This window comes from Centrocercus urophasianus, unplaced genomic scaffold (genome assembly GCF_019232065.1).
Source record: "Centrocercus urophasianus isolate 14NV4802_14NV808 unplaced genomic scaffold, USGS_Curo_1.0 seq_25, whole genome shotgun sequence".
Classification (NCBI taxonomy): domain Eukaryota; kingdom Metazoa; phylum Chordata; class Aves; order Galliformes; family Phasianidae; genus Centrocercus; species Centrocercus urophasianus.
Window position 1 is genome coordinate 14993292 of NW_024884811.1, and position 15267 is coordinate 15008558.

The 15267-nt window shown below is 40.2% G+C and overlaps 1 protein-coding gene across 1 annotated transcript in view; it reads right to left on the reverse strand.

Annotated features, from left to right (window-relative positions):
* EGFLAM (EGF like, fibronectin type III and laminin G domains) overlaps positions 1 to 15267 on the reverse strand; it is a 75010-nt gene that overhangs the window by 14181 nt on the left and 45562 nt on the right. Inside the window, exons 11-17 of the mRNA XM_042826003.1 lie at positions 14584 to 14684; positions 13406 to 13550; positions 10715 to 10904; positions 6863 to 6988; positions 5877 to 6120; positions 967 to 1078; positions 549 to 586 (exon numbers count right to left, since the gene is read on the reverse strand). Coding sequence (XP_042681937.1) covers positions 549 to 586; positions 967 to 1078; positions 5877 to 6120; positions 6863 to 6988; positions 10715 to 10904; positions 13406 to 13550; positions 14584 to 14684 — 956 coding nt within the window. The remainder of the gene's footprint in view (positions 1 to 548; positions 587 to 966; positions 1079 to 5876; positions 6121 to 6862; positions 6989 to 10714; positions 10905 to 13405; positions 13551 to 14583; positions 14685 to 15267) is intronic.

Below are 15267 nucleotides of genomic sequence, written 5' to 3' on the forward strand. Positions count from 1 at the left end.
AAAGAAAGAAAGAAAGAAAGAAAGAAAGAAAGAAAGAAAGAAAGAAAGAAAGAAAGAAAGAAAGAAAGAAAGAAAGAAAGAAAGAAAGAAAGAAAGAAAGAAAGAAAGAAAGAAAGAAAGAAAGAAAGAAAGAAAGAAAGAAAGAAAGAAAGAAAGAAAGAAAGAAAGAGAGAAAGAAAGAGAGAAAGAAAGAAGGAAAAAGAGAAAGAAAGAAGGAAAAAGAGAAAAAAGTAGATTCTTCTGCTAATAGAATTTAGAATGAGGTTTTGTGGCCAGATTTTTCATTTGGAAGCTATAAAAGACATTTTATAGTAAAAGGCAACTCTAGTCTCAGGTAGTTAGAATAAAGAACTACCTCTGTACGTACATTCAAGGGAAATACCCTGCTTGGCTTTTTGCAAGCATGATTTCACCTTATTAAAACTCACTATGACCTCTCAGTGATAAAAGAATAAAACGTGAACCCCTGTGAGTGGGGCAGGCCTTACTATACCATAAAAGTTGCTTTTGCAAGGATAAGACAAAGAAACAATTTTCTTTTGACTTACCTATCCAGCACAATATTCAGAGAGATAAAAACAGGACTCTGTGCACAGATTTTTCATTTCACTTTTCTCAAGATACTGCATCTCATGGTGTACAGTTTCATGGTTCAACTGACTCAGCTAGAACAATTAAGTGCCAGGAAATGAACCTAAAGAACTTGAATGAACTCGCAGAAATCTGAGTCCAGCTGCACAGTGTGAGCAGGCAAGGCCATGGTTTCATCTGCCTTTATAGAATTCTTGTACTTACTGGGAAGACAATGTTACATAAGGAAATGTGTCCCTGAAGTGTACTTTTGTCAGCTTGTAAGAGCTTTGACAGCAGCCTGTTGGCTTATGATATGATTATTCTACAAACTAACAGCTGTATTCATATATATACTCACATACATATTAATGAGAACTTAGATCATATGCTCACCTCTGCCATGCCTTCTACTGGGTTTTGTTTGTCCACTTGTAGGATACCATTCTTCGCAGTGCGAGACACTCGCAGCTCATGCCATTGACCCAGACTGACAGGTTCTTCACTCCTATTTTAAAAGGAAGAAAGATTTAAGTGTCTTATACTTTTGTCCTTCTAATGTTTTCAAATAACTGCCATGCTGAAAGTCAATTTTCCTTCGGATTATTTTCTTAAAAAAATAATAATCCATCAAGTTTCCGTTTAGCTACAAGGAAGAAACATAATGCCTGAGGCTTATCACTAAAGAAAATAAGATTGTGTTCCTACCACAAACAACTATCTCTTTACTCTTGTTTATAAAAGAAACATCTAAATAATCAGAATTCACTTCATCCAGCTCCGAATCACTTCTTATGCTCAATCATTTGTAAAGTGTAAAGGAAATTTTTTGGCTCAGTTGCACATTCTTATTTCATGATGACATAAGCCTGGAGATAAAATTTCCCATTTAATGTTCATTTAGCCCCCCATCCTCCCTTCTCATTTAAAACAGAAGTGCTTTGTACTGGCTTATCAGCTCTATTTATGCATCTTGTTCCAGTGAAATCCACACACACACACAAGAAGCCTGCACATTAAGGGGAAGTAACTAAAATATGATCCTAATGATGTGATGAAATGCTGGACAGGAACAATAATCCCCAGTTGTGTAAAGCATTCTCCAGTCTCAAAGCAAGTCTCTGAAGACTGTTCTTAGAATATCGATTGGTTCAATTCTAATTCGAATAGCAGAGTACTTAATGGTCAAAAATGTTTTCCCCTTCAGAAGTTCTACAGAACTTGCCAATTAGTATACAAGTTAAAACATTTTATGTCTAAATGATAATTTGCAGCCATTCCCCCAGGAGTGATAACACCTGTGTTTCATACACCAGTCAAGCTGAAAAAATCAGAAATGGTGTTATTTGGGATACTTCAGCACTTTTTAGCTTTTTCTTTATGAGAAAGTATAAATAAATATGAAATTTTCAGATTGATTTAAATGCTGATTTAAAAAAAAAAAAAGTATCAATTTCAAAATGGGCAAATACGAGCTCCTTTCCTTTTTTATTTCTGTATAATTTGAAATATTTTTATTGCATTTACATTGCTCCTTCAAATTTCTTCAAAGTTTGTATCTGTCTTTATTTGGAAGATATTAACAATAATTACTTTGACAGTTGTTTCAGAGAACCCGAAAAAACACATATCACTGAGCAATGCTATTTGCCTTTTCCTCTTTTTTGTGTGTGGTAGCATTTATTGTTTAATTACTTGGGGTAAATTAATAGGTAACAGAATTTCATCACCTTAGTATATAAATATTTAATAAGAAACCAATGGGTTTGGATGCCTAATAAGTGCCACTACATATATTTCATCTCCTCTCTGTCACCACTGCTCAAATGCACTGTGCATCACCTCACTGTACTCGAACCCACTGTTTGGTCCCCAAAAATATACAGCAAGCATCAGTGTATGCCATTCAGTGACACACCTTTGCTTCATGCATGCTCCCATGTCAGATGCCATTTTGTCAGACTGCCCCTCTGCTGCCATCTGTCACACAGCAACACGGAACAGGACATTGCTGGGAAGGTTCAGCCTCTATTGTCATACCACCAAGATCCGGCTCTGGACCAACATTATAAAATAGGAGGCATCATTTCTGGAGCTCTCTCGTATTTCTTGGATTCATGGGGATTTTGAAAGCTACGAATATGGTAGTGCTTCTTTCCAGTACTGGAACTTCTGATTCTTTGTGTGCTGATGGGCTAATGATTACTTTTTCCAGGACAAACTGGACCTTAGAAAATACTCCATACAATAAAATCATTGATCCTGCAACATGTGGCCATGGGATACAGCAAATTTTTACATCCTGGTTTTGCCTGGCTTTGGTTTTGCCTTCACTCAGCAGCCCTTCTTCTTCCTGAGCACCTTATGCACACTATGCTTCTTCCAGCTTGGCTTATCTGTGGCAAAATCCTGACTGAAATACCTCTGAAATCCTCATTGAAATACCTTCTGTTTTCCATATCCTTAATTACAAATACACTGTAGTTGTGTTCCAGTCATATTCTAATATTTAACAGCTTGGTCATGTGGAAGAGATAGGATGACCAGAACTGTATCCCCATAAAAGGTAGGACAAAGATAGGTGAGAATTATTACAATGAGACTAAAGCAGACTTTTAAGCTGGTACTGCATAAACAGGCATGCATATTTCATTTAAGAACTGACATAACTGATGGCAGGGTGCAAGTTGCCCATGTTACAAGAGGATGTAAAATGGAGACAGGGCTGAGCACTGGTATGTTCCATGAAGATATGACTGGAGTAGGCAGCAGAATACAGGTTAATTATACCTAGATAACAGCAACCTGATGTGCATCAGACAGGGCAAGTTCACTACGACACCTGGAGTTAAGTAGTCAGTGCCTGAGCTGAAAATTAACTACCCCACCTGAAGCTTGTGTGCTTGGGCACAGGAAGGGAGGGAGCAAGAAGTTACAGCTCCAGAAATGAAGTTAATGCCATGCAAAAAAGGTAATCAGTTGAATGTAAGAGGAACCAGGGTTCATGGGTTTTGATTCACATCTAAAGGCTGAAAAGGATTGCTCTATGCACCAGTGCTATGCCTCCTTGAACATAAACTTGTTAAACTGATGATGCACAGTCAACCTCAAACTTGTCCTTTCCTCGTCTAAGTGCCTGACCATGCAATTGACACAACATACACTGAAAATAAATGTATCTAAGTTATTGTTTAACAGCTTCTCTAATGTGTGGAACAATTCTGGCAACCTTCCACTCATCTTGGCAGCCTCAAAAATCTCCCCCCATTACTCATCAATCACACCAGACTCATTCCTACTTCACTCAACTCAGTGTTAATTGGTGTGCTGCTCTCTCTTGTGCTTTCCAATAGAAAGGGGCAGTTTCCAACCTTAGGCACAAGCTTGTGGCTCTCAGCACATTTTACAAGCCCCATACCTCTTGGCTGAACTTTAATCCAAGATGTTCTGCAGCACTACAGTATTCTTTGGTGGGAAAATGATATCTCCTTTAAAGTACTGTGGTTACCAGTAGGAGGAATTAGATGTAATCAGAAAGAAATTGAAGGCTATTGTAAGAGTCACTTCGGGTTCGAGCAAAGGTCTTTCACATAAGATATTTCTGACAGTTTGGTCAGATAAAAGAACAGGGCAAGTTTGGAATGATACTTTCCTTGATGTATCCTCCAAGCTTCTGGCAACATGTTATTTAGCAATTTCCTGAGTTGAAGGCTGCATCCGTACAATTGTGTTTGATCTCCCTCAATGGATCTTTCTTTGGATTTGTCTAAGTTTTTTTTCTGAACCTATTTATAGTTTTGGCATCTGAAACATGCAGTGACGATTAGTTTCCACAACTTATTTATGTGCTGTCTGGGAAAAAAAAGTCTTCTATGCTTGTTACTATTTGTTTTGCAGTCTCCTGCACAATTCCCGCACAAATAAAAAAATGCAGAATAATCATTTTTTGTTCATCTCCATGTTCCATTCACAGTTTCAAAATCCTAATTGTACTTCCATTAGTCTCTTTGAAATGATCTTCCACTTGTGGAAATTGTTACTTTACCTTTCCTGGATATCAACGCTATTCCTCTTCTTTTAATTCTGCTGATTTCTTTTGAAATTAAGTGACTACAGCTGCAGGAAGTTTTCAAGACAGTGTGCATCATGAATTTTTGCAGATGCATTGTTCTTTATTTCATTCCTAAAAACTCTTTGCATTCTAATTGCATTTTTGTATTTGTCTCCAAGCAGCTAGCTGTTGGTTGCACAGGACTATCTATGATTACTCTAGAATCCTCCCCTATGTGACAACACTAACTACATCTCCACAGCTGTGAATTGTTGGTATTGTGCATTATTTTGCACTAGTCCTAATGATATTTCATCTTTGTGTTTATAATCTGAGTGAATTTGTATGTATTAGTCTTCATTCAGTGGAAAATCAACGTATTTCTCCTAATTGCAGTACAGCCATAATTCCTAGTGTCCACAGAAAAGACATGATACACAAGACTTGCAGGCACTGTGTATGTTTTTCATAAGCTTTACACAAATTATTTCTATATATTAGGTCAGTCTGGTCAAACTGGGACTGCAGCCAAGGTACTGAGTGCCTCTGTTCAGCTCACTGCCTTTTCTACAAACACTGGGAACAACTATTCAAGGACTGGGCATTTACACACAAAGAAAAGCCCTTTTTGAGGCATCTCATTGCTCCTGTCCTACGCCATTATTTTAGGATGAGATGAATCATTCTCAGACAGTGTCTGGGAGCCTGGGTGACTCATATAAATCAGACAATAATCTTTGAGACTGCTAGGTAAATTGGGTATTACTCTTAGATCCCCAAAGAAACAAGACTACGCAAAAGAGGGGACCTGGAGTTGTATGTTGTTGTGACATCTCCATCCCAGTACTTACTGCCTGCAATCAGGCAGGAGACCAGGGAGGATGATGATCACAAGACTGCTGCAGTACAATTCTGCGTCTAGAAATATATATGAACATTTATCAACCTCCTAATTACCAGTGGCACAATGTATGGAGGTAAGAATGAATTTCTGCAATAACACACAGAAAGAAAAATAACATCTGCAGTAAGACAGTGACATGATGTGGAAACAGTGAGAAGTCTTTGAAACAAAGTAAGATGTTGTCCCTGTAAGTGCAGTGGTAGTGCTTCTGTGCCTTCTTAGAAGAAGCAGGCAGTACAAACATATGGGCTTCCATACTTCATTATACGATATTCTTCTTTTCAACTCACTCCTCTCCTGGGAATGATCTGTGGCATTGTTGGAAGGGAAATATGACAAATGAGATTGTACCTGATGACAGCCGTTCCTGAGCCGCAATCAAATCTGAACTCCACGTAACCAGCCACCATATTGATAGAGAGGAAGTCTTTGCTGTTTGTGTCATAGCTGTACAAAAGGACACCAGTCTCTAAATCTGGACGAAATGTCATCTCAAACTCCATGAAGGAAAGATAGTTCTGTGGTTCCAAGGGCCAGGGTGTGCTAGCAAACGATCTTAAGGATTCATTGAACTGAGGTATGGCCAGGGTGAGTGCTGGAAATCCAGAATACACAAGTAGGTCACTTGAGGCTCAAACGTAAGGAATAACTAACCTACCAACCAGTATCAGTTCCCTTTATTTTATGCTTAAAGCTAACACAAAAGGAAACAACTCAGGAATTTCATCATCAAAATCAGAAATATTTTTTATCATAGCCAGAATCACTTAACTCCTTTATCTCTCCTTCTCCCAAGGATGCTATATGTATTAGAAAATTTTGTGCTTTACTGTGATTAATACATCTCTGTAGACATTTACTGCAGTGTTTTTCAAAGTAATAAGCAATGCGTGGCATCATGAAAAACTGTATTCCAAACACTAATTTGGTAACTAGTTATTTTAATCTCTGCAATTTCAACATAAAATTGATATTTGGTCCTTTATATTTAGAATACAAAACTGATGCTGGTTAAAACAAAACTGTGGATTTCTTTAGGGTGATTGTGTAACTGTGGAACTGAAAAGGGAGACTGAGAAGCTTAATTGTAGTTAATTTAAATAGTTAATTTGAATAAGAGGCCAAGTTTAAGAATCTCTAACTAAATAGAGATTGCATGTAGCCCTAGACTGAGTGTCGGGCAAGATTTCAATGTGTGTTTTTAATAAGATGAAATAATATTGAGTACTTGTCTTCTATGAGTTAATAACATAAGACATCCTTGGATGTCACTATTTGGAAAAGCACGCTGAATACTAAATAACAAAAAGAAATGCAGGCAATCCATACACTCTCACCTTCTTCACAGTGGTGACCTTTAAATCCAAGAGGGCAAAGGCAAATGTACGAGTCTGCCTTGCTTGCAGTGCAGGTACCGCTGTTGATGCAGGATGCCTCGTCACAGATTCCACTGCTGCACTCACCTAAATACAGCACCACAGTAATGATTTATCAGAGAAGTTTGTCAAAGATTTACTTAATTGTTGGTCATTGCAACTAACCAATACAATTTGCTCTCCATCCCAGATTCTTCCCCCAGTTGTAAAACTATACATAGTTCAGCCAAAGTAGCTCGCTTTTAGCACTGGCTTTATACTAGACCTTAAAATTACCAGAAATAAGTCCTCATTAGCAAATCATGACAGTCAAGTCTTTCAATAATTCCCCAGAATACTTTTCTTCCACCGTCACTCCTATCTTTGTTTTCTCTTAAGTGTTAATTGAAAACTGTATAGATCGTTCAGAAACACTGTGATTTGTTTTATTTCAAATACTGTAAGTGCTTCTTTGTTCACTGTAAGTTTGTGCCTTTGTAAGCCTGGGAGGTGTAATGAGCACTGTCCCCCAGGGGTCTGTCTTGGGACCGGTGCTCTTTAACATCTTTATCAATGACATCGATGATGGAATCGAGTGCACCCTCATCAAGTTTGCTGATGACACCAAGCTGAGTGGTGCGTTCGACACGGTGGAAGGAAGGGATGCCATTCAGAGGGACCTCAACAGGCTTGAAAGGTGGGCCTGGGTGAACCTGATGAGGTTCAACACAGCAGTGTGCAAGGTTTTGCACTTGGGCTGGAGGAATCCCAGGCATCTGTACAGACTGGAAAGAGCGGTGCTTGAGAGCAGCCCTGCAGAGAAGGATCTGGGGTCTTGACAGATGAAAAGCTTAACATGAGCCAGCAGTGTGCCCTTGCAGCTCAGAAAGCAAATGGTATCCTGGGCTCCTTCAGAAGAGGGGTGGCCAGCAGGGACAGGGAGGTGATCGTCCCCCTCTACTCTGCTCTTGTGAGGCCCCATCTGCAGTACTGTATCCAGGTCTGGAGTCCCAGTACAAAAAAGACAGGGAGCTGTGGGAGCTGTTGAAGAGGGACCAGAGGAGAGCCACAAAGATGATCAGGGGGCTGGAGCACCTCCCCTATGAAAACAGGCTGAGGGAGCTGGGCTTGTTCAGCCTGGAGAAAAGAAGGCTGCGGGGTGACCTCATTGCAGCCTTTCAGTACTTAAAGGGAGCCTACAGACAGGAGGGGAATCAATTCTTTGAAAGGGTAGATAACAGCAGGACAAGGGGAAATGGTTTTAAGCTGGGAGACGGAAGATTTAGGTTGGATGTCAGGGGGAAGTTCCTTATAGAGAGAGTGGTGAGGTGCTGGAACAGGCTGCCCTGAGAGGTTGTGGATGCCCCGTCCCTGAAGGTGTTCAAGGCCAGATTGGATGGGACCCTGGGCAACCTGGTCTAGTATTAAATGTGGAGGTTGGTGGCCCTGCACGTGGCAGGAGTGTTGGAGATTCATGATTCATGATCCTTGAGGTCCCTTCCAACCCTAGCCATTCTGTGATTCTGTGATTCTGGGATATCACCCCTGAGATGACACAGGTGTGCTCAGGCAATGCTAACAATGCTATCCAATGGTAATATGACATGGACCATGTCATATTGCACTGAGGCCTGAATGCAGCCCTCACTAGACAGAGTCTAGGGATTCAACCAAGGAGCATAACTGAAGCACACTGGAAGGGAACAAATTCTCCTCCTGTTGCAACAAGATGATTATCTTTCAAAATGGCTGCCCCACACCCAACTGTGTGATGCTCATTTAGCCATCATTTCCCTTTCTGATGCTCAGTGTTATTACACGACAGAGAATGTTTTGTAATGATGACCTGCACCTTTCCTGAAGGTTCTCCCCAGGCCTATGATGAAGTTCTCAATGGCTACAAGAGCTCTCTGGTCTGAGAGAACTCTCATGTAGTCATCACTTTTTGCAGTGGAAACAGAAATGAGCAGTACCAGATTGGTTTTATGGATGGGAAACTGAGGCAAGATGCGGGACAACTAGAAATTCATCAAGTCTGAGACATAACTAGAAAATTCAAGCAATGCTCGTCTTTATCTGCAGTACTAACAATGCTGGTACTATTTTCAGAAAGACCGAAGTGGAATTTTTAAGTACCAGAAAAGAAAGAAGGCAGCAGCAGTGGTCAGACAAGCTGTAGGCTCTCTGGTTTGAGAGCCAGTTTGAGCTGCAGCAGTCACAGTATGTACTGCCAGGCTGCTCTCACAGCATCATGTGCTGGTGGCTTGTCCTGCACAGGGGCTGGGTGGCCCCTCTCCTGCCTGCCCTTAGTGCTGTGGTCCATAAATCACAGCATTCATGACTTATACACTGTACTAAAGAAAAAGAAACAAAAGGCAGGCTAGCAAAAGCCATCCTTAAACCTCAGTAGAGTTCACTTGAAATTTATTTATTTTAAGCTTAATGTATCATATATTGCTTGCAAATCTCTCCTGGCACAGTATCAAATAAGAGTGTGCAGCCATGTAAGGAAAGTAGGGCCCTATCACTCAGTTTTGAGTCACACATGGCAGATCCAAGCATTTATTTTCAGTGATGTTGATTGTTAATGCAGTAGCACGTGAAGCATTCCTAGATGGGAATGAAACCAGCTGCATCACAAGAGGCAATAGAGATCAGGACTTGGAGAATTTCAGCAGGGCTTTCATCTATCTATATAAATTCCATAGATTCTCACTCTGTCATGAAATTACTGTCTGCTTCCAAAGCCTTATTCTTTTACTATCTATTTCTTAGGCTGCAGTATTCTCCTCCTGTGTAGCACAGAAGTTCAGTCATGTTATCTAGAGAATACAGGGTGATTGTTGGCAGGTTTCTCATTAATCACTTGCTTCTTGAGAAGCCAAATGCAAAGCTATAGAAGAGAAGAAAGATGACTTTGTGGATGAAGCATGGCAGAGAGCATTCAACAATATGGGACCAATTTCCTGCCTTCATCTCTTGCTTTCTGACCTGGGGGTTACCCTTCCACTTAAACTGATCAGACTAGGATGCCATTAAAGCAAGGATTTTGTTGTTTTCTGATTGTCCATTACATGGATGAAGTAGGGATTACTAAATATATATAGAAGACAGGACTTGTTAACTTCCCTACTTCTCCATCTTTTCTTCTGTGAAGGGGAAATAATGTTATACACCACCCACCAGAGCTATTGAAAGCATTGATATATATGTATTCTTGATAGTGTGATCCTGGAACTGGAAACGATGGATGGTAAACAGGAAAGCCTATTTGCCTCAACAATAATGGGTTTTCATGGGAAAAGTCCTTTTAATGGCCAAAGCACTGCTTGGATCTGAAAGATTGTTGTGTTGTTTTGGAGAAGTGAAATTATGCCTGTAGGCAAAACACATTTTGTTGTGTCCATAGTGCTTTGCACAAACTCAGTATGCATTCTATTGATTTCTGCTGGTGACTGTGTCAGTCAGTGGCATGGAAAGGTAGCCTAGAAGCTGCTGGCAAAAACACTACTGCAGAAATAACTATATCAGAAACAGTGAGTTTCCTGCTTGCTTGTGGGAGTAGGCTTTACCATTGTGTTGGACAGCTACATCTACAAGGGTTTGGGATATATTTGATTGATATTTACATGGACAGTTTGGTAAAAGCCTCCTACAACAGACCCAGCTACAGCAATGCATAAAAGCACAGAGAAATACCATGCCAAAAACTAGAATCAGAACTTCCCACTCTCAAACCTATACGACTGCTCAATTTTCCTTCAGGCTAAAAAAAAACCAAAAAACTGGTGAGTGGTTTAGCACTGATTAAAGACTGCACACTGTTACACTTACCTACATCAGCACCACTGAGTGCTTTCCCCAAAGGCCAGGGTCTCATATCAATCATTTTCCCATTAATGCTGAGAAACTGAACACAGCCCTGAAATCCACGGTTGGTGCCTGCAGCTCTGACCAGCCAATACACACTGGGGGCACCGCCAACATAGAAGGGAGTCCGGAAGGTAATTTTACTATATTGGCCCTGAAAGGAAAAAGTAACACAACATAATGTAGAACAGACAAAATACAGGATAACTTAAACTACACTGTATGTAATCAATGAAAATTTGCCCCAGTGGATTTACAGGCTGCTCGTTGATGTCCTTTTCATTGCTTATTCCCTTGGTCCATCTATAACTGAAAAACACTTAAAATATGCTACTTTTTGCACCTACATCCATTACGATAACATGAGCTACTTAAAGCAAAATATGAAGTTTGAAAATCACTGTATTCTAATGGAGCTTTCTGGATATCTGTCTTTTGCTGCAATTTCTTCCTTTGCTTTTGCCAACATTGCTTGTCTTCTCAACTCAGCCCTGGGGGACACAGATCAATATGGTGCTGCCATTTGGACAGAACTCAGCAAATGCTGAGAGTTGAATAATAATCAAATGAAAAAAGATAACAGCAAACACCAAGACAAAACATAATCTGATGCCACTAAAACTTCAGGGGGATTCTGCCCACTTTACCAGCACTAAATTTACTCCCGATCTTTTATTACTTGATCTCAACTTACCTATGGAAATCTACACATACAAGTTTCCTTGCACTACTGCAATGCATAGGAAGGAATGAAAAAAGCCTAAATGGAACGTTTTTGATCATTAATTTAAACCCTCTATAATGTGGGAAACTGAGTCATAATTCTTTTCATAAATTGATCAAAATATTTATTTTGTCTCCTACTCAAAAGCTGTTTCAAAACATCTGTGACCTCTAGAATAAAACATTTAAAATTCCTGCTTTTATACACGGCTAGATTTTACCTAGTGTGTCCTGAGAGCTGATCACTAGCCCAGACACTTTCTGGACTTTTCAGTCTTGTTCTGCCTCCATGGTATTTATGACAATAAATCCTGTTTCCAGGGGCTACATTTTGCCAGGCTAAGTTAGCCAAGGTTATTGAGTCCATGAGCATATGCTGCACAGTACAGTGCAGAAATACATCAAATGGATCTGGATTTCAGCAGTGAAATAATTCATGTGGAGGCTGTGGTTACAGAGAGTTCGTCTATCCACAGGGTTTCATAGGTTGGCATTTTGCAGAGCTGTGGGCACACCATCCTCCTGCTCTCCTCCACTGATTGCCAGCTCCAACAGCCTTTGATGTTTTCCTGCACATGTCTGTCATGTTCCACCTCTTATGGGTACTTTCAAACCTCTCCAAAGAACAGATCAGATATGACTGCCATTTGTTGACACCAGTCCAGGTAATTTTAACTTGGAAGGGCTGAGGAAGAATCAATGGAGCAGTAACATTGTCAGAGCTGCAAGTTCTGGCGGAGAGCTGCAGGAGCAATTGACTATTTTTCTGGTGTATATGCAGTTAGAAAACTGTTGGTCCACTATCAAACTCTTCTGGTGATAGACTCTGTGGACCACAATCCTCCTTCTTTGCATCTCTTCCCCATCAACTTGTCTTGTGTACAGGCAACCACACGCAGTCTCACCAAAATTCTGTGCAATAGCATAACTCTCTATTGGACACATCTCCGATTCACTCTGAATTACATTTCCCTTTTATGTTGCCTTGCAGCACTGGTAACACATGGTGACACATGACACTAAAATCCTTCTCCTCTGTCATTTTCAGATGATGAGCACTCTATGTGAAACAGAAGTTCTTGCCATTAGGCTCCAAGCACACAGCATTTATGCTGACAAGCTTCATCCCTTCCTATCATTCTAGTTCTTGATATTTTCTTTCTTTCAGAGCCTGCACATGGAAGTGTAAAGCAATAATATACTAGAAGTCCCTTTTTCAGTGCCAGGGATGGCAAGCTAATAGTTCTTATTAAAAGGAAGAGGAAAGACATCCAAACCAATCTGCAATTGTCTTTTTTTTTTTTTTTTTTTTTTCTCTGTGTCTTTATTTTATTTCTCTTTTCTGATTTGGTAAGAGATGAGAAAATCAAGACAATTTCCTGCATTATATTTTATCCTAGCAGTCTCATGTGAGACTGTTGGTATTACTTTCAATCAGGGCAGAATGCCTATCTCCATTATGGTGCTTAATAGTATACATTTATTTATACTCTACTATACAAATCTTGTGTGGCCATATGTATATTGTATATAACTACACACAAACATACATATGAGCAATCTGTTCTGGTTGAGAAAGTGGAAAAGCAGAGACTTGAAAAAGAAACCAACAGAGCCAACAGCTGTAAAACCTGGCAAATTTCTCACAGCAGATTGTTATGAAAGATGAAAGAAGTGCAGGAGTAGGGTGCAGGGCAAGGAGGGAGCATGGCAGGATAACCTGGACGGGATTCAGCACTGGGATATCTATTTACATGAATTCTAGACTACTCATGTAGAAAGGTAATTTGTGCATTGATCCTGATGCACATGAAATGCTCCAAAACTGATGATGGAAAGTGGACCTTTCAAATCTGATCAGATTTCTACTGTCAAGAAAAAAAGTCATAGCAATATTGAGAGAGCCCTAGGTCAAGCTGCAAGATTACCTACCTGAGACTTTCCTGTGACTGGAGCATCATTATCCATCCTGAGCCAGCCATTCAGCCCATCTCTGAAGAGTGTGACACTGTGCCAGTTCCCCAGTTTGATTTTGTTTTCACTTGTTATGACTGCAACTCCAGTGCCGCAGTTATACCTGGTAGTTGTAGACAGAGAGGGCAGGGTGACAATTTCTCAAGAAGCAAATACCGAATATTTTTATACTTCCGAATATTCCCTTCTCTTCTGGGAACATCTCTGTTCCTCAGCACATATTAACAGGCAACAGGAAAATTAGACAGGAGGTCTAAGTATGATTTGTTCCAGATTTCAAATTGTATTATCCCTCATGGAGAAGGTCTTGAAGTTTGCAGCTATATCAAGTGCATTGCAAAGCTTTTTCACAGCTGAAGTTCTTTCAAGATGCATGGTATTACAACCAGAGTTCCTGACATCACAGTAATTTATCTTGGAAATTTTGCTAGTTGCCTGGCAAAAGGTAGCAATGTATTAATAACACTGGGGCTCTGTACAAAACTCAAGTCTTCCAGTGCACACTGACAAGGAGACCTCCCCCAGAGTCTCTGTGGAGCTGACCATGCACAGCACATTATCTCTGATTGCTGTTCAATGCAGAAGGTGAACAGAAATAGAGCTTTAACAAGCCCCGTTTTGGTTTTCCCCACTTTCTAAGGAGTCAGTCTTACAAATGAGAAGACCCTTGAGAGACTCCTTCTCACATTTCATATCAGTGGCAATGCAAGAAACTCTCTCCCTCATCATATAAAAAAACTGCATCTTCCATCCAAACAAGGAATATGGAATGAAAGCTCCAGACACCTTGCTGGCCTAATATCCTTTACTGTACTATATGATCTGCAACTCCTTTTGCTGTGAGGCAAAAACACTGAGTATGCACTGCCCCTAAGAAAACTGATCATTGTACTTTTACACCGAGGTCTGAGTACTATTAGTTCAACAGGGCACATATTCACACACTGACTAAAGATTATAGAGGAAAATATGTAGGAACTGTACAGTGAAGCAATACTATCCATTTTGGGCACTGCATAGGACAGAAAGTCAGGACAGTTATTTGTCATTTAAAGTGTCCCAGGAGGTAGCAGTGTCCTCTTCTCTTTACATCAGATTTAGAGTAAAGATGGGCCTACTGGAAATCATTCTTTTACCTGAACTGGATACTCCGTCGGATGATTGCCAGCGACATAAAATCACCACGGCCATGTTCATTTTCCCCACAATAGAGTAGCAAACCATCTTCTGATTCAGCCTGCAATGACAGCATCAATATGAAAAATCAATAACCAAGCCTCAAAATGACAGATAATTGTACACAGTACCGGGAGAATTTTCTTCAGAAGAGGAGTTAAATTGTAAAAACATGGTCGATCCATATGAATCCTGACTAAGAAGAGCCTAGCACACATTGTCTTAATGCTTAAATGATTTAAGAATATCTCTTCCATAAACAGAATGACACTATCAGATCTACCAACAGCTGTTAAGTGTAGAGACATGAGACTTGCCACACATGAATACACACACCCTTCCTCACACCCTCAGAGAATCAGATGCTTTTCAAGCCAAATAACCTGGGCAGGCAAGATTTATCCGTATCCATGTGTGCATAGCAGCAGAAGCCGTGGCTTTTCACAGCCATCCTACAATTTGAGTTGACAAACTGCCAGAAAAGTGTTAGATCACCACACGAGGCAACAGGTCGCTACCGCTCCACAACAGGTTTGTATCTGGGCTGAGATGGTAGCCAGACTGCCTTGCACAGGACGTAAACGAGAGCTCATCTACAAATGCTGCCTTCTCTTCAGACAGCCCTATCAGCTCTGTCCTAATTT